At 41.2% G+C, this 18,562-nt stretch overlaps 1 protein-coding gene across 1 annotated transcript in view; it reads left to right on the top strand.

Annotated features, from left to right (window-relative positions):
* LMO7 (LIM domain 7) overlaps window positions 1-18,562 on the top strand; it is a 249,195-nt gene continuing 230,633 nt past the window's right edge. Inside the window, exon 1 of the mRNA XM_066380760.1 lies at window positions 1-182. Coding sequence (XP_066236857.1) covers window positions 123-182 — 60 coding nt within the window. The 5' untranslated portion in view covers window positions 1-122. The remainder of the gene's footprint in view (window positions 183-18,562) is intronic.

The following is an 18,562-nucleotide window of genomic DNA, read 5'->3' as shown; positions in this document are numbered from 1 at the left end:
GGAGCGCCCGGGCGTCCCACCGCCGGAGCAGCGCGGGGCAGCGGCCGAGACGCGCGAGGGACCCCTGCCCCTTCCCGCGCCCACGCGTCTCTCCCCCCCAGTCCTGCCTTAGTCCGGGAGCGATGCAGGAGGGCGAGACCGACTGCGCCGGAGCGTTCGCCGAAGCCCAGAGATGGGTGGAGGTGAGTGACTTTTCTCCTTTTGGCACAGGTTTGCGGCGTCGCAAGGTGAGGGCGACCCGCCACTCTGCGCTCCAGCCTCTCCCCGGATCCTTCGCGGGCGCGTGGCGGCGGCTAGTTTGCGCGTGCAGGTGGGGGAACCTTGCACGTTGTGCTTCTCCTCTCTTTTAACAGCCAGCTAAGCTTCCCCAGAGCTCTTCTGCCAGGGCGGTGTCGAGTACTGGTCGGTTCGGGGACCGCGCATCCCTGTGGACCAGCCCATACGGCACCGGGACGCCCGGGATGTCTCTCTGCGGGGCAGAGCCGGCCCAGGGTCCTGGAGTGCGTTTCTTTCGGTGGCTAAAAGTGACGATGCCGGACACATACCTGCACGGCAGTGTATTAAGTGTGTGTCGTGTGGGAGGGTGGAGGCGTTTCAACACCCTCAGCGCTCCCGGAGAGATGCTTTTTCCGAGGAAGCATCAGGAGCCTGGGGCTGGAAGTCAGTGCTTTTACTTCTGTCAAAGTCCGCATTGATGAGATAAGGCACTCACTGGAGGGTTGTTACTTTCCCATCTGTGCCTCAGAGATAAGATCTTCTGCCCCTCTTTCCCATTAAAAAAAGGAGATGATCTTTTAGAGCAGGGGTCCCCAAACTTTTAACACAGGGGGCCAGTTCACTGTCCCTCAGACCGTTGGAGGGCCGGACTATAAAAAAAACTAAACAAATCCCTATGCACACGGCACATACCTTATTTTAAATTAAAAAAACAAAAAACAAAATGCGAACAAATACAATATTTAAAATAAAGAACAAGTAAATCTAAATCAACAAACTGACCAGTATTTCAATGGGAACTATGCTCCTCTCACTGACCACCAATGAAAGAGGTGCCCCTTCCAGAAGTGCGGCTGGGACTATAAATGGCCTCAGGGGGCTGCATGCTGCCCCAGGGCCTTGGTTTGGGGACCCCTGTTTTAGAGGCTTCTTTATCAACGTCTTTGGGTTAACATCTGTTGAAGGTTAACACCAGGACTTCGAACGGTTACTTAGTCTACTGGATGAAAAAGATGACTTTTTAAATTAATGCTAAAGAAGTCTTCCCAGCAGATGTGAATCAGGAACATTGATTGTTAGAAAATTGTTGCCTACACCGGCCTTGCAGTCATTTAGGAGTTATTAATGCCAGGTGCTGGTTAATTCATATTTAGTTTAAATTTAATAATTCATATTAAATTAATTCATATTTATGTAAATATGGCTTAAATATTTAAAAATTAAAATTAGGTTTAAAAATTATTCTATGGAAAAACAACATAGTCAAGAATCCCAAAGCAGATAGTGTTTGAATATAGGTCTGGCCGGATGGCTTGGTGGGTTAGAGCATTGTCTTGAAGAGCAGAGTTTGCTGGTTCCATCCCTGGTCAGGGCACATGTAGGAACAGCTCCATGTTCCTGTCTCGATCTCTCTTCCTCTCACTAAAATCAATAAATTAAAAAAATATAATTCATTTGTCCATAAATAAATAAATAAATGTATGCATGTTGAAAAAAATAAAGAGAATAAACTTTCAACGTTACAGTTTTTACTCTAAAAGAATGTGAAATGTGGGTAGCATTATCCACTAGACAGTAGAGGAAGTCTAAGAAATTAACTTTTGGTGTCTGTTTTAGACTGAAACTTGGAGCTAGTCTCAAGGTGACTTAGAAAGGTGTGAGGGAGGGCATGGGAGGTTGTGAGGAGGATAAACACTGTATTTTGAATTGAAATGAGAGTGGAAAAATTCCAGCAATGTACAATAGTTAAGAGAAATAACTTCCCTCATTCATAAACTTTGGAAGTCAAGGCTTCCAAAGGTAATTTTCCATTAGTAGTGTTTGTTCTGCATAATTTTAGAAAAGAAATCAAACTTCCTGTTTTGCATTTGAGTGTTGGGGGTGGAGGGAGGAGGCAGGGAAGAACTATGGGGACATTTTTGGTCATACACGGCTCCTGTGTGGAGTTTGTATCTGCATGTTCTGTCTTTGCTTCGGGAAGTCTGTGGACATGGATGATTTCACACCCTTTTCTTTTTTAGTGTGCACACCTTTAGAATCTGAAAATTCTTTGTTTATTGTAGCTTGCTCATAATTATATAGAATTTCTGTGAGAGATTTCTATCTAATAAGATGGGCAAGTGTTTTAGGATAAAGGATATAATAGTGCCTGGTAAATATGCTCATCTTCCCACTCCCATCCCACCCCATCTAAAAGTGTTTTTCAGCAATGATTCGGCAACTCTCTAAAGTGTTTTGATCGCCATTAGCAGAGAGCCAAATCTTTCTAAAGGTTTTGGTATATGATTTTAATATAATATGAAACTAAAATTAAGTGGTGTGTTTTTTTTCTATTTTTTCAGGGAGCAAGGCAGTCTGTTTATTGCAGATATGTGAATAAATGGGGTTACATATTCATACACACTGGTATACTGTAGGCACTTGAAGTGACATTAGTGTGTTCATGCTTAGGTTTATTTATATATTTTCATTTAGTATCCAAATTTGCTTGTTTCCTTAACTTTGCCTTTACAACCAAAGCACATATTTAAAAAATATTGTTTTTACCAAAAGAAGCATAATGAATGACTCTCTTATTGCCACAACTTCTTTAACTCTGAGAACCCCTAAATTGAAGACAAAATATTGGTTCCAAAGTGTATTTTATAAAGTATTTTGGAAAGTGAGGAAGATTATATTGTAAATATTTTTCCTGTTGCTAATATACTTGCTCCATTTTTCCTTTCTGAGATACTTTCCTTACATATATTGAAACATAGTGGGTCATTCATTTATTTTATGTATATATATATATGCATATATACATTATAACAAGACATCATATAATACGTGTATTATATACAATATAATCTGCTACCTTTAATCTCAGCCTCAACTTGGAATAGCCCAAGGTCAAGAAACTCCAATAACCTTGTAAAACTTTGAATGATGACCGGAGTCCATGTCAGTATGTCCTTACCATTTCTCTTCTCCATCTGTGATTTTAAATAGCTAATGTATTATTGTCACAACCAAAGTTAAAGTTTATTTTATTTTGGGAGGGGGAGGAGAAAGGGTGAGGTGAAGGCTAGTGGTTGTTATTCTGCCAATTACTGTCATTTTCTGACTCTTTGTTTTATTTATTTCAAATTGTACGTAGGTCCTTTATTTAGAGTGTATATATACTTAACTTCTAGTTAAATTTTTCAATTCAAAACAAATGGAGGAATGCCACCCTTTAAGCTAATTCAACATAATGATATTGGATATTATCTGGTCGGAAATGCTGTTTGGAATAGTAATAATGGAGCAGAGCTGGTTTATGATTAAACAGTGGTTTAAAACCAAATAGTGTAATGGTTTGAAGGCAAAGGCAGAGGGGAATCTTGATTCTAACAAGGTCATGGAGGCGGCGATGAAGTGGTAGAAAATGCAGCCAGGACCCTCTAATTTTAGCCCTTTTCTGAAGCACCTTTTAATTTTCTATACCTAATAGTTTCCTCTGTCTCCCTGTTTTGGGGCATTTTATGCCTTGTAATCAGTCAAAATACCAGTGAGATTGGAGAGTGGATATATGATTCATTGCATTGGTTGGCCACCAGTTTCTAGTCTGTGAGTTTACATACCTCTCTAGGTTGAGGTTTAAATCCAGCAATAGTATTTATGGCTGGAGCAGAAGAGGCTAACAGTTCACCCCCTGCCTGCTTACCTGCTCTTCCTGTTATCTCTGGGTTTGATTCTTAAGTATCACTGTCACCATGTAGAAGGACTGAAGGGATGCCAACAAAGCTCATTGCCATGCCTGGCAGCAGAGTATGGATCCTTCCCTAGTGGCTTCTAACTGGTCTGTTTCTCCACCTGCCCCCATTTTATCCTTCAGGGAGGTGCTGGTCACCACCTGTATTTACCTTTGGTTCTAAATTATTAAAGAATTGTGTTCTGCCGGTACCCGATTGATACAACAAAGCCTTTCTAAGTGGTTTTCCTTTTTCTCTGTAAACTGCATTCCTTCTGCTAGTGATGCGGTCTGAAAGGGTTTGCCTGGTGCACACGGATCCTCGGGGCACACCTGTGTTGTTTGTGGACGAAGCTTTCACGGGTTTGTCCTGTTGCTCTTCACATGTATGTGGAGTGACCTAAACATTCATTTGAAAATGTTACTGAATTCACAGGAGCTTTTCTGGGAATTACATATCATTTCAATTAAAGGTTATTTAAACCTGAAAATCCTATGATATTAAACATTTTAAATGTTAGAAAGTAATTCTTATACTAGCTGTTGCAGTCAAACTCATGCTTTCAGAATACAAACCTGATTTTATTTTCCTTGTTTTCTGGGGAGTCATGAGAAGGTTTAAAAATCTGCAGTCCTTACATAATTCTGTGAAGTAGAGCATTCAGAGCCCCCTACAATCTCCCTGCCTATGTGTCAGTCTTTATTTTGGGGTTATTTTCTCCATAACTGTTTGTTTAGTTGCCAGCTAGCATAAAGATTGAGAGCACAGTTTCGTACATTACATAGCCAGTACTAATTTATCCTTTAACTGGAAGTTTGTGCCTTTTGACTTCCTTCAGCAAATTCAGAGTGACCATAGTCCACACTGCTGTATGGTATATTTGAAAGGTACTAAGGGAGTGGATCCTAAAAGTTTTCATCACAAGGAAAATAATTTTTTGGGGGGGTAATTACAGGAGGAGAGGGAGGGGTTAACTAAACTTATTGTGGTGATCATTTCACAATATATTTATGTCAAGTCATTATGCTGACCACCTTAAACTTATACAGAGCTATATTAATTATATCTCAATAAAACTGAAAAAAAGGAGGGAAAACGAACAGTTTTGAAATCAAGTCACTGTTCAAGTCCTGGCTCTGCTGTTTTACTCCCCTGGGCCTCAGCTGTCTTCTTTGAGCTTCCCGTGCTGGTCTTGCCATTTAAAGGAGATGTTGACGTAGGCGGTGAGCGCCCCTGGTCACTGCCGTCTTTCCTCCTGCATGCGCGTGGCATGCTGTTTCCTCTCCTTCAGGCTGGTGTGCATTGGCTGCTCCTTAGTCCTTGTGGACCTAATAATACCCACCCCTGCTCCTTCATCCCTCCACGCGTGGGCTACGGTCAACCTGTATGTGAGCCTTTTCTGAGCCACCAAACTCTCACCCCCACCCATTCCTTCCTCTTCTTTATTGCTCGTGCATAGCTCTTCTTTTGCACTCTGTGGTATACTAATATCGTGTATAGCTCTTCTTTTGCACTCTGTGGTATACTAATATCCATTGTTCCATATTAGACTGTGAACTGACTGAGGGCAGGAATAGTATTTTAACTTTTTCTGGAGGACTTGGCATGATACCTGATAAAAAGACTAGCTTTAAAAAAAACCCAAACTTAAAAATAGGGTGTGAGGGACCAGTGCTGTCAGCTAATCGGTATAGTGGGAGTTTGCCCAGTGTGTGCTGGTGGCATTTCAGAGGTAGCCTGTGTCTGCCGGGTGAGTCAGGCGGCACACAGAGGTGGCTACATGTGAGACGAGGCTGGCGTGGGGCAAACACATTGCCTGCGGGCTCAGACTGTGTGGTGTTATAACTAGTGGTGTGGTTTTGAAGTTGCATTTAGCACTGCTTTCAGGAATGGCTCAGAGTAGTTTATTTTCACTTAGGCAATGTTTCCATTCAGTGAAATGCATAGATTTTAAGTGTACATCTGCAGGAGTTTTGTCAAAGGTACATACTCTCATGTAACCAGCACCCCAATTAGGACACAAAACATTTTTATCACTCAAGAGAGTTCTCTTCCAGAAGGACACTTAGTCTCTACCTCTCATATAGGCAACCATTCTTCTGATTTCTGGCATCACAGGTTTCTCAGGGGAGTTTTTTTTTTTTTTTTAGTTTATTCATTTTTAGAGAGAAGAGAGAGAGGAGAGAGAGAGACTGGGGGGAGGAGCTGGAAGCATCAACTCCCATATGTGCCTTGACCAGGCAAGCCCAGGGTTTCGAACCGGCGACCTCAGCATTTCCAGGTCGATGCTTTATCCACTGCGCCACCACAGGTCAGGCTCAGGGGAGTTTTGAACAGCCAAGAAATGTCCCTATATCAATTTGTTCCTTGTTTTCTTTATGCAGCATTTTACTATTTCTTGAACACATCTTTAGTTGGCAAATAAGAAAGGATCCTAGAACGGGAGGGATGGTGGGAGAAGAGAGTTCACAAAATCCTCTTGGGCAGGAGCTGATACAGACTGATAGGAACCAGGGTAGGGATGCCGTTAGGACAGTCTGACTCCAGGAAGTGTAAACAGATAAGTCAAGGTGTTTCCTGAGGAACTGGGAGGATTCCAGTACAGTGTCTGTCATTCTGGGCCTTCCAGTGTACTGGGGCACAGAAAGCTCCTTTTAAGCGTAGGAAAGTACAAAAAACTGAGAACTGGTACCGTTAATAGAACCAAGTATCCTTGAACCAGTTAGAGAAGTGGACTTACTGGGTCAAAAGGAATGAATGATTTTCTGGTTCTTGATACATATCATCAAGTTACCCTCTGAAAGCTTTGTGCTGATTTGCAATCATGAACAAGGGTCAGGGGTTCCAGTTTCTCCATATTCTGGCCAGAATTGAAGAATTGTCATTTGCGTTTTCCTGATAAATAAAAGGATGAAAGATACAAAATTTTCTACATTTTCTCAGATCACAAATGACATTAAGCATTTATCTAACAGATAACTTACTGAGTTTCCGCCAGTGAGGAAGGATGAAGTTGATACAAGGAGTGTTCTGTCCCCTCTAAACGAGGCACAAAAGGCTCAGAAGGCGTCTGGCCTGGTGAGGTGAATCTAAAAAGGTCATGGATAAGTGGGGCCATTAAAAAAGTATTCCCTGAGCTGTCTTGTTTTTCTTTTTAAAAAAAATTATTTATTTATTTATTCATTTTTAGAGAGGAGAGAGAGAGAGGGAGAGAGAGAGACAGAGAAGGAGAGAGAGGAGAGAGAGACAGAGAGAGAGAAGGGGGGAGGAGCTGGAAGCATCAACTCCCATATGTGCCTTGACCAGGCAAGCCCAGGGTTTCAAACCGGCGACCTCAGCATTTCAAGGTCAACGCTTTATCCACTGCACCACCACAGGTCAGGCTGTCTTGTTTTTCTTTTGGGTTGTTTGGAGATAGACCTTTGACAGTCTCAACAAAATTATGAGATGAAGAATGGGACAGTTAGCCATTTTTTATTTTATTTTTTGTATTTTTCTGAAGTTGGAAACAGGGAGGCAGTCAGACAGACTTCCGCATGTGCCTGACTGGGATCTACCCCGCATGCCCACCAGGGGCCGATGCTCTGCCCATCTGAGGCGTTACTTTGTTGCGACCAGAGCCATTCTAGTGCCTGAGGCAGAGGCCATGGAGCCTTCCTCAGCGCCCGGGCCAACTTTGCTCCAATGGAGCCTCGGCTGCAGGAGGGGAAGAGAGAGACAGAGAGGAAGGAGAGGGGGAGGGGTGGAGAAGCAGATGGGCGCTTCTCCTGTGTGCTCTGGCCAGGAATTGAACCCGGGACTCCTGCATGCCAGGCCGACGCTCTACCACTGAGCCAACCGGCCAGGGCCACAGTTAGCCATTTTAAGAAAGCAGAATACCTTGATGTTTCTTTAGCCATTTGTAAGGCCTAGAAATTCCTTTATATTATTTATTATTATTATTATATCTTAAAAGTGGGGGAGAGAGGGAAGGAGAAAGATCAGAAGCATCAAGTCATAGTTATGGCACTTTAGTTGTTCATTGATTACTTCTCATATGTACCTTGACAGGTAAAAGGGGGTGGGGGCTTCAGGCAAACTAGTGACCCCTTGCTCAAGCCAGTGACCTTGGGCTCCAGCCACTACCTTTGGGCTTCAAGCCAGTGACCTTGGGCTCAAGCTGTCAAGCCTGTGCTCAAGTGAGTGACGTAGGTGTTTCGAATTGGGACCTCAGCATACCAGGTCAATGTTCTATCCATTGTGCCACCATTGGTCATGACCTAGAAATTCTTAAAGCTTCTCCTAGGCTGAGCAGATAATTCCCTGAGTGTGTGGCAGGGAGAGTGCTGATCTACTTAGTTCATTTGGTTCTTGTCCTTTCATGCAGTGATCTTGTCCTGTCTCTCTCTGGATGCCAGGCGTGCTTTGGCTAGTAAGGAACTGCTATTGGGACTGACTGGCTCCTTTTACCCACTTCTTCCTTTGTAAACTGCTTCTCAACATAATAGCATTTGAGTTCTAGAAAAGCATGTGTTTTGAGAATGTTAAGAAATACAAAGTGCCTGGCCTGTGGTGGCGCAGTGTATAAAGCGTTGCCTTGGATGCGGAGGTCGCTGGTTTGAGACCCTAGGCTTGCCTGGTCAAGGCACATACAACAACCGATCAATGAACAACTAAAGTGAAGCAACTAGGAGCTGATATTCTTGCTCCCCACCCCCATCTCCTCTCTCTGTAAAATCAATAAATAAAATCTTTAAAAAAATACAAAGCAATATCAACAAATTTGCCCGACTCTTCTAGTTTGGAGAAAATAGATTTTCTAGGGCAAACTATTTTATCTATTAGCATCTGCAGCTGTCTGTTGTTTTAGTGTCCTACAGTCCCTGACAGAAAGGCCTCAAAGGTTTGTTGAAGGAATGAATGTTTTGTGTCCAATCAGAAGGGTTGGCTTATTTACTTGATGTTTGCAGATTGCCTTAAGCCTATTAACTGTCACAAATGCATTTGAGACTGAGGAAAGAAAAATTATGCATGCATGTGCTGACTCTTTAGTTTCTGAAGGTAATTATTGGGTGTGTTTCTTTAAAAACACTTTTGATGTACCAAAGCTCTTAATAAGGGTAATAGCTGTCACAACTTTGAGAACAGAGATTTAATGCACTCAGTCTGCCACTTTGCTCCTAGGAGATGGCCATTAGCAAATTCTATAAATGAATCCAACACAGCCCCATAAACAACCTTTCTAAATTGTAAAACCCTCCCTGATAAGGTGCTTGAATAATTTCTCGGTACAGGATGCTTAATTTGGTGCTTGAGTGAATTTAGATGATGTTGCTTTTGCTCAGCACCAGACATTATCTTTAAGTACAGTAGCGATTTTCTTAAGGAAAGAGGTTAGGAAAATTTTGTGTGGGTTCAGAGGGCAGAACTGGTAATAACTGATTGGTTACAGTGATATTTTTTGTTTGCCTCAAGTATTTTGAAGACCCTTCTATAAATAAAGACCTGTCCTACACCAGAATAGACTGACTGAATAGTGAGATACCTACTGGTGAATGCTTTACAAGAGAAGATGAGTAACTGGCAATTGAAGCAACTAGTATTCCCCCCCCCCCCCACATACACACCATGTAGAAGACATGTGGCAAGTGCATTATACACACATACCCTTATAATGAAGGACTCTTGTTACTCCAGGGTGAGTTTTTCAGATGAGGCAAAGCTGGGATGAGAGGTAAAATATTTGCTCAGGGAAACTCTAGGACTAGTAAGTGGTGGTTGGGGATTTGAACCCAGATAGGTTTGACTCCACAGCCTTACCTTTTAATCACTGCACTCTACTGCCTGAGTGAGTGACACTGGTCATAAGTCATGGTAAAGGATTTATAGGTTAGGCGGAGAATGCACTCTTGGTCCTCATTCTATCTAAAGCTGTAAGATGAACTACTTTCCATTTTTGGTTCCACAGCAGGTTCTGTCCTGTGATGTTAGAGCTGGGAGTACATATGGTGATCAGTTACTACTTAAGCTACAGAATTGCTGATAGACACTCTTGAACAATTACAGATGTTAGATTTATGGTATATGTCTAAGTGAATGGATTAGTGCTCAATAAACCATGTAAAGTGTTATAAAAGGGAAGTATTTTTATATGGTGACATTAAATTATATTTTGAACTAGGGTAGGAGATAAGTTTTATTTAACTAGTTTCTCTTATAGTGATACAATTTATAAAAGTATCAATTTCTGGCCCTGCCCTGGCCGGTTGGCTCAGTGGTAGAGTGTCGGCCCAGCGTGTGGATGTCTCAGGTTCAATTCCCAGTCAGGGCACACAGGAGAAGCACCCATCTGCTTCTCCACCCCTCTGCCTCTTGCTTCTCTCTCTCTCTCTCTCTCTCTCTCTCTCTCTCTCTCTCTTCTCCTCCCCTCCTGTAGCCATGGCTCCATTAGAGCAAGTTGGCCCCAGGCGCTGAGGATGGCTCCATGGCCTCTATCTCAGGCACTAAAAAATGGCTCTGGTTGCAATGGAGCAATGGTTGCAATGGTCCCAGATGGGCAGAGTGTTGTCCCCTAGTGGGCTTTCCAGGTAAATCCCAGTCCCGGTACATGCAAGAGTCTGTCTCTGCTTCCTCACCTCTCACTAAAAAAATGAAAAGAAAAAAAAAAGTATCGATTTCTTCTCTTGTATGACCCAGTAGTCAATGACTTACCAAGAATTCTACAGACTGTTATTGTACAGTGTTTCCAAAATATCTGTAATGTTTTTGACGAGGATACTTTCTAGTTAGCGTTTTAGGTATGTAAGTATGGAAACAAAGACCATAACCAAAAATTTTGCATTTTGACTAAATTAAAATTTGACCAAGATAATCCGAGCTGGGAAGAAAATACCTGAATTATTTTGTTACACCACCATTTTATGATATCCAAAGGGAGAGCAGTCATTGTCAACCTTATCATAAACTAGAATTCTTTCTTATTAGACTTCAAAGTCTTTCATTCTACCCGAGAAAGGAGAAAATAAGCAAATATTTAACATTTACTTTTTGAGTAGTGTGCAATTTGGAACTTTTGTCCAAAGAAGATATTGTCAATCTATCGACAGCATGAGACACAGTTGGTCATACCTTCCTTCTTGAAACAATGACTTTAGTTGCTTTCTGGATTTTTCTTCCATTTTACCTGACATTTCTGATATTACTTTCCTGAATCCTCCTAATTTTTATGATCAGTAAATATTAAAGTGTCCCTGGGCTCAAATTCCCATATCTTCTCTTTTTTGTCTACAATATCTCCTTAGCAGTTATTAGCAAATCCACAGCTTATATACCTTTTATATGCTGATGACTTCCATATTTGTATTCCTAGCCCTGACAATGTCTCTAGCCTCTAGACTTAGTACTATCCACTAGAGATTTTCAGTCGTAGATCAAATAGGCACATCACGCTTTGTTCAAAACAACTCGTAGTTTGTTCTCCTCCCTACCATCTACCTCCTCACACCCCCATTGTCTCTCATCTTAGTAATGGCACCACCGTCCACCCACTTGCTAAGGTCTCCAACTTTGAAGTCGTTATTAAGTATTATTTTTGCCATATCCCACATCCAGTCTGTCAGGAAATCCAGTTAGCTATATCTTTACATACATCCACAATCTGACCACTTCTTATGATATCCCCTATCACCTCCCTGCTTCCAAAGTAACAACCACATTCCTCTTTAAAAATGTAAACCAGAGATGATATGCATCCAACTCTGCCTTCTCTTCCCCCTACAATGGCTACCCATTACATTACATTTAGAATAAAATCTGAAGGTTTAAACCATGACCCTTTGGACACCACATGATCTGTCTATTCTCTGCTTGCCTATCTCATCTTTGCCCCTACTCTTCACCTTGCTTACCATGCTCCAGTCATTCTGGCTTCCTGCTGTCCCTCCAGTGTACAGAGGTTTTTATCTTAGGGCGTTTGTGTCACTGTTCCTCCCGTGTGAATACATTTCCCTCACTTATTCAGATCTCAGCTTAAATGGCACCTCTGCTCTTCATTCCCTTCCTGTGCAATAGCCACCCTTGTCATTACATACTCTTATATTTCATAGCACTTGTCACCATTTGGCTTTTGTATTATATATATATGGGTATATATATTTTTATTTACATATCTATATATATTATATATATATATAAGATATATACTTTATATATCATATATTTATTTATTTATTTTTAGAGAAGAGAGAGAGAGGGAGAGAGAGAGACAGAGAGAGAGGAGAGAGAGAGAGGAGAGAGATAGAGAGAGAGATGGGGGGAGGAGCTGGAAGCATCAACTTCCATATATGCCTTGACTAGGCAAGCCCAGGGGTGTATATATATATATATTTTTAAATTTGATTTTTACTCCCACTAGAATATATGTGCTTATGAGCAAGGGCTTAATTTGTTTGCAAGCCTTGAATAGTGCCACCTATTTAGAAAGCACTCAATCTATATTTGTTGCATAAATAAGTGAATGAATGAACAAATGTCTTTTAGTTCCTTACACCAGGAATCCTTTTAGCCCTGTGAAATGACTGTCTTTCTGGCTATGCTTCATTCAACAAGAGAAGTTGGTTTTAGGATTTTTTTTCTTCTTCAAGTTCAGTTCTAGATTAAGTTTAAAGCATGCTTTTTCTTTCTTTCTTTTCCTTTTTTTTTTTGTAACCATGAGAAATGGACTTTGTTTAATTAGAAAGATGCCCAAAGGTAAACAAGTATCATAAGATAATAAATATCCTGGAAAATTTGAAAATGAGTCTACTTAGCTGAATATTCTTCACTGAGGACAGTACATTGTCATGAAACTTAGGGAGTTAGTCATACAAATATCTTACAACACACTAATTAGTGGGCTGTAGCTTGAGCATGGATTATAATGAGGAGCTAACTAAAGACAGAGAAGCAGGGAACAGCTTTACCCTGTTTAGAAATAAAAGAATATAAAATTTGAGAACAGGAACATTTCTTCCATCTGCCCCAACTCAAACATCAGAGGCTCCCTCCTGCTTCCAGGGTGTGGCCTGTGCCAGGTGTCGGGGTCGCACTGAGGCGGCGCATGGAACCCAGGAATGCCGGCTCTCGGAGGGGTTCTGCTCAGAGTTGAAACTTCTTGTCTATTTTTTTTTTTTGGATAAAGCGTTTATTTGAATTTTTGCTCTATTTCTCTGCTGTTACATTTAAGTATAATTAAATTTAATAATTTCAATTTTAAATTAGCATGGACAGTGTGAAGTTGTTTTGTACAAAGTTCTTTCTCTTTTCTCTCTTTCTCCCCATTTCTTCCCCTCCTTCTTTCTTTAATGGTATCTTCACGTGCCTCTGCTGAAGTTGTAACCAATATGTCGCCTGCTCTTATGGGAAGCTGTGATTTTGGTACTGGGCCAGTCCTGAAGCAGGACCCACAAGTTCTCTAAGTTTATCGTTAAGTGTACTTATCCCACAGGACTAGCGAGCCAGGTAGACCCGGCTGCTGGTTTGGTGGGAGAAACAGACAGTGCTTGATGCCTGCTGTTCTGCAGACAGTTTAACAATCCCCATTAGACACCCTCCAACTTTCCTTTAGTTTATTTTTTTAAAAATTATTCCTCCTAGCTGTCTTATGAATTAAATGCTATTGTTCTTTTTATAAATACATGTGTTTTCTACAGATGAGAAGAGAATAACTCAGAGAAAGTAAGCTTCTTTTTTTTTTTTTTTTTTTTTGGTTTTTTTTTCTTTCATTTTTCTGAAGCTGGAAACAGGGAGAGACAGTCAGACAGACTCCCGCATGCGCCCGACCGGGATCCACCCGGCACGCCCACCATGGGGCGACGCTCTGCCCACCAGGGGCGATGCTCTGCCCATCCTGGGCGTCGCCATGTTGCGACCAGAGCCACTCTAGCGCCTGAGGCAGAGGCCACAGAGCCATCCCCAGCGCCCGGGCCATCTTTGCTCCAATGGAGCCTTGGCTGCGGGAGGGGAAGAGAGAGACAGAGAGGGAAAGCGCGGCGGAGGGGTAGAGAAGCAAATGGGCGCTTCTCCTGTGTGCCCTGGCCGGAAATCGAACCCGGGTCCTCCGCACGCTAGGCCGACGCTCTACCGCTGAGCCAACCGGCCAGGGCTAAGCTTCTTTCCTAAGCCCATATAGCTGATTCTGATTGAACAAGTATTTTTTTTTTTTAATTTCTATCTCTCTCTCTCTCTTTTTTTAAACTTCACTTATTTTAGAGAGGAGAGAGAGAGAGAGAGAGAGAGAGAGAAAGGGGGAGGAGCAAGAAGCATCAACTCTCACATGTGCCTTGACCAGGCAAGCCCAGGTTTTGAACTGGCGACCTCAGTGTTCTAGGTTGACGCTTTATCCACTGCGCCACCACAGGTCAGGCAAATAAGTATTTGAAGTTAGGTTTTTCTAACAGAAAATCTCAAGCTCTCAACCACTTCATTTACCTTCCTCTGTTTCTCTCCCTCTTTTATAGTTGTACCTGCTGTTAGCTATCCCATGTGTTGCCTCTGTCTCTCTCCATTTTTCTTATTTCACAATTAGGGCTAAGTTAAAAAACACAGGAAAGTGCTTAAACAGTATATATTGTAAAATGCAGTGTAAATTCACACTAAGATGTGAATAAATTCCTGCTGTTGGGATGTGATGAGCTTAGAGGCAGTATGTACTTACTATGGTGGTTCTTTCTGGGGCTGTCCTGACAGGGAGGAGACAGTCACAGGGCTGTGTGGAGTAAAAGTAGACATGTTGGACAGCAGCTCTGCAGGAAGTTTGAGAATGGGAGCAGCATTTAAAAGCTACTAGCTCCTGACCAGGGCAGTGGCGCAGTGGATAGTGTCTACCTGGGACACTGAGGACCCATGTTTGAAACCTCGAGGTCACTGGCTTGAGCGTGGGCTCATCCAACTTGAGCGTGAGCTCACCAGCTTGAGCACAGGCTCAGTGGCATGAATGTAGGATCATGGACATGACCCCATGGTTGCTGGCTTGAAGCCCAAGGTCGCTGGCTTGAGCAAGGGATCACTGGCTCAGCTGGAGCCCCCAGTCAGGACACATATGAGAAAGCAATCAATGAACAACTAAGGTGCCAAAACAAAGAATTAATGCTTCTCATCTCTTTCCCTGTCTATCTGTCCGTCTCTCTCTCTCTCTCTCTCTCTCTCTCTAGCTAAAAAAAAAAAAAAAAAGAAGAGCCTTTTTGAGCTGAACCAGAAAGACAATGGATGAAAAGTAATTTGGAGGGCAGTTGAGTTGGGTAGAAGTGGTACTAGCATGAGCAAGGGTCCACTGGGTTATCTCGTTGGCAGGAAAATGAAGCTAAAAGTCTACTTAGTGGAGAAGGTACTTATTTAAAGGTAATGAGAATTATAAGACCAAATTGAAGATAAAGACATTTTTTTGTTATTGGCAATCAGGTGATGTTGGATCCCATGGGACAGAATGGGTCAGTGGAGGGAAAAGACCATATCACAGAGGAACAAGGACTTAGCCTTTGGAAGTGTCTTCTGTTAAGAGGACAGGAATAGGAAAGGGAGATCATGGCGAAAAAGCTAGGTTGAAAACCAGAAATGTGTTAAAGATCCAAAAGGAATCCTTCATTTCATGAAAAATAGGAAGAGGATTATCAACAATGTTCAGGACTAGAAAAAGTTATCAAGGGATAAAGAAAATGAAATAAAAGCCATTGAAATTGGAAAGACTGCAGTCTTTCGTCTGTGGCCATACCACCCTGAACGCGCCCGATCTCATCTGATCTTGGAAGCTAAGCAGGGTTGGACCTGGTTAGTACTTGGATGGGAGAGCAGTTTTTCACTTGTACAACGGACAGCTTTGGAGTGTTAGTATGAGAGCCAAACCAAGTTTCAGAAAATTCTCTGGAAAGTCTTACTATAGGCGCAGGTGTACCATGCGAGAACAGAGAAGAAGAGTTACCAAGAAATCAATATTCTCTTCATTTGGGTTAACAAAACCATTCCCTACACCTAGCCCACATTATTAGGTATATTATAAGTACAAACCCTTCATATGTAAGGGAAGCATACTTTAGGACAAGAAGTCTGAAAGAATCATTGTGGTCTGCAATATAAAGTACCAAAGTTGAAATCTGTGTCCTTGAAGTGCTAAAGATCATCTGGAAGTCAGTTTAATCTTCTGAATATATTTTCTCTCTTCTAAACAGGGAAAATGTCTCTTTTGTCCCCAGGGTTTATAGCTGATAATAATTTGATGAAGATATTTTGTTTTTAATGTTTAGAATACATGTATCTTAGTTTGGCTTATGGACTCTGTGAAGCTTAAAGTCATATCAATCTGGAAGCAGATACTAATAGAAAGGAAATAAAACATCTAACTTTTAAGTATAGATACACATAGTTGCCACAGAAGTGTACATTGTTGGCATGTTGGTCACAGATTTGTATGGTGCAGTGGCAGGAGTGGCAGGGTTTTGGATAATAGTGCATAGGCACAGCTCATCCATGGCAGACTCCAGGGTAAACTGTGTGACTATGGGCCCGGCATGTAGTATCCTTAAGCGTAAATTCATACAACTACACAATGAGGACTGCAAGGTGGTGACCGGGTATAGAAAAAAATGTGTACTCTATGTAGGTACTCAACAAATAGTAAGTGCCATTATTATTATATTCAAATAGAATATGATCAATAAATGGATTGTTAATGATGAGGTTTTGTCTTTCCTAGAATGGCTAATTTTTAAGGTCCTGTGTATATGTGTGTGGGTGAATCCCTCAATGCACTTAGATAACTTACTGTTTATTCTAACCTTTGACTTGTGATTATGAGTTTTTGTTCTTTTTTTGTTGTTCTTAAACTGTAATAAAAAAATCTTTTACTCTATGAGGAATCAAGGTTGGAATGAAAAAAAATACCTTAAGAGTAATGGGTTCTGCTTCTTTCTTTTTTTTAAATTGATTGATTTTAGAAAAAGAGGAAGGTGTGGGGAGAGAGAGAAAGAGAAAGAGGCATCATTTGTTATTCCACCTTGTTGTACATTCACTGGTCACTTCCTGTATGTGCCCTGACTGGGGATCAAACCCGCACCCTTGGTGTTTTGGGACAACGCTCTAACCAACCGAATGAACCATACAGGCCAGGGCTGTTTCTTGATGGTACTTCTGTCATCTTCTCTTTAGGAATTCTCATGTTCATTCTAGCACTTCTTTGCTATTGATTCTTTCCTGTCAATGGACTCATACATCGCAAGTTTGTCAACTTGCTTGAGACCTTTTAAGTTGGAAACACTTGCATATGTTCTTATACTCACCACTCCTTTTTAGCTACTACCTATTTGAAGTTTCACATTAGAGAGCAGGGCATGTAGATCAATGTGTTAAGTTTCTTCTTTTCATTAAATTAATAACTTATCCCAATTATTTTTTGTTCTTTATGCATCTTTTTTTCCTTTACGTTGCTTTTTATGTTTTGTGTGCCTTTGAGTCATCCTTTTAATTTAGTTCTTCTGCTGTATTCAGTTTGGAAGAAACAATGGTAAGATCTTTCCAAGAAGAACATTTTATGATGTCTTACTAAAAATTAGCTTAATGAGCTATTCCAGAAAAGAGAAACTTTTATGGTTTTCATGAAGAAAAGAAATGCATTTTTAGGTATTTTGTTCAAAGGATAGTTTATACAACTGGCTTTTTTTAAAGCCAATTTCAAACATTTGTAGACTTGGAAAATGCTTGTAAGTCCTTAAAGGTATAACTTGCCAAATAACTGATACTTTTGAAATTTGGCCTTAGTTCTGGTAAAATAATGTGGTTGACAGCCACACTGCAATTTACAATAATCCTTTTTTGTGTAAGGAAATGAGTCTACTTTCCTTAATAAATTCCAGATGAGTTTCTGGTTCCTTGATTATTAACCAAGTCATTTAAAATTCAGGTTTCATTATTCAGTTTAGTTACAGCAACCCTCTCTGTGCTTGTAATGACCATTGTGACTTTAAAATCCTTTGCAAAACCGAAACACTTTGGGGGAGGATTGCATTTTGGGTGGGTCATTTGGGGACACAAACTTATGATGTGGCCAGTGCCTCTCAGCGTTTGGTATGATGTGGGACTCAAAGTGTCAGTCATCTCGGGGCTAGCTCATGGCTAGTCCCGGCTGAAAGGAGATCAGTTTGAAGTTTTGGTAGTGCCAGGAAGGGGAGCTTTCTTGGAAGCCCACCTTTGTATTTCTACTTACTTTTTATTGGCCACTCTTATCTGCAAACAAATTTAGAAAATGTTTTTAACTGGACCACATCACTGCTTCCAACAATATTGGAGTTCTGTTACTAAGGAGGAAGAAGTTGACAATGTTGGCAATGAAGTCTCTGCCACACTTATTTTCTAATTGTTCCTTTTTTCTAGTGTTTTGCTTTGTTATGATTGCAATCTAGTACTTTAGCTCTCTGAAGATATTATATTATTATAGTTTTTTTCCCCTTATTCTCTTCATTGTCTCTGTTTCTTCCAATTTTATTTTCCTTTTTGGCTTTGGTCTCTTTGAAGTTGAAAGTTTCTTATGATCCTCTGATAATCCTTGTCCAACTGTTGTTTAGATTTTCTGCCAGTCTCTGTATATCCATCTGTCTTCTTCACCACCCCTCTTCCACCCGAAGGAC

This window comes from Saccopteryx leptura, chromosome 4 (genome assembly GCF_036850995.1).
Source record: "Saccopteryx leptura isolate mSacLep1 chromosome 4, mSacLep1_pri_phased_curated, whole genome shotgun sequence".
Classification (NCBI taxonomy): domain Eukaryota; kingdom Metazoa; phylum Chordata; class Mammalia; order Chiroptera; family Emballonuridae; genus Saccopteryx; species Saccopteryx leptura.
Note: the sequence above shows the minus strand (reverse complement) of the source record. Positions and strands in the feature narration are given on the sequence as shown.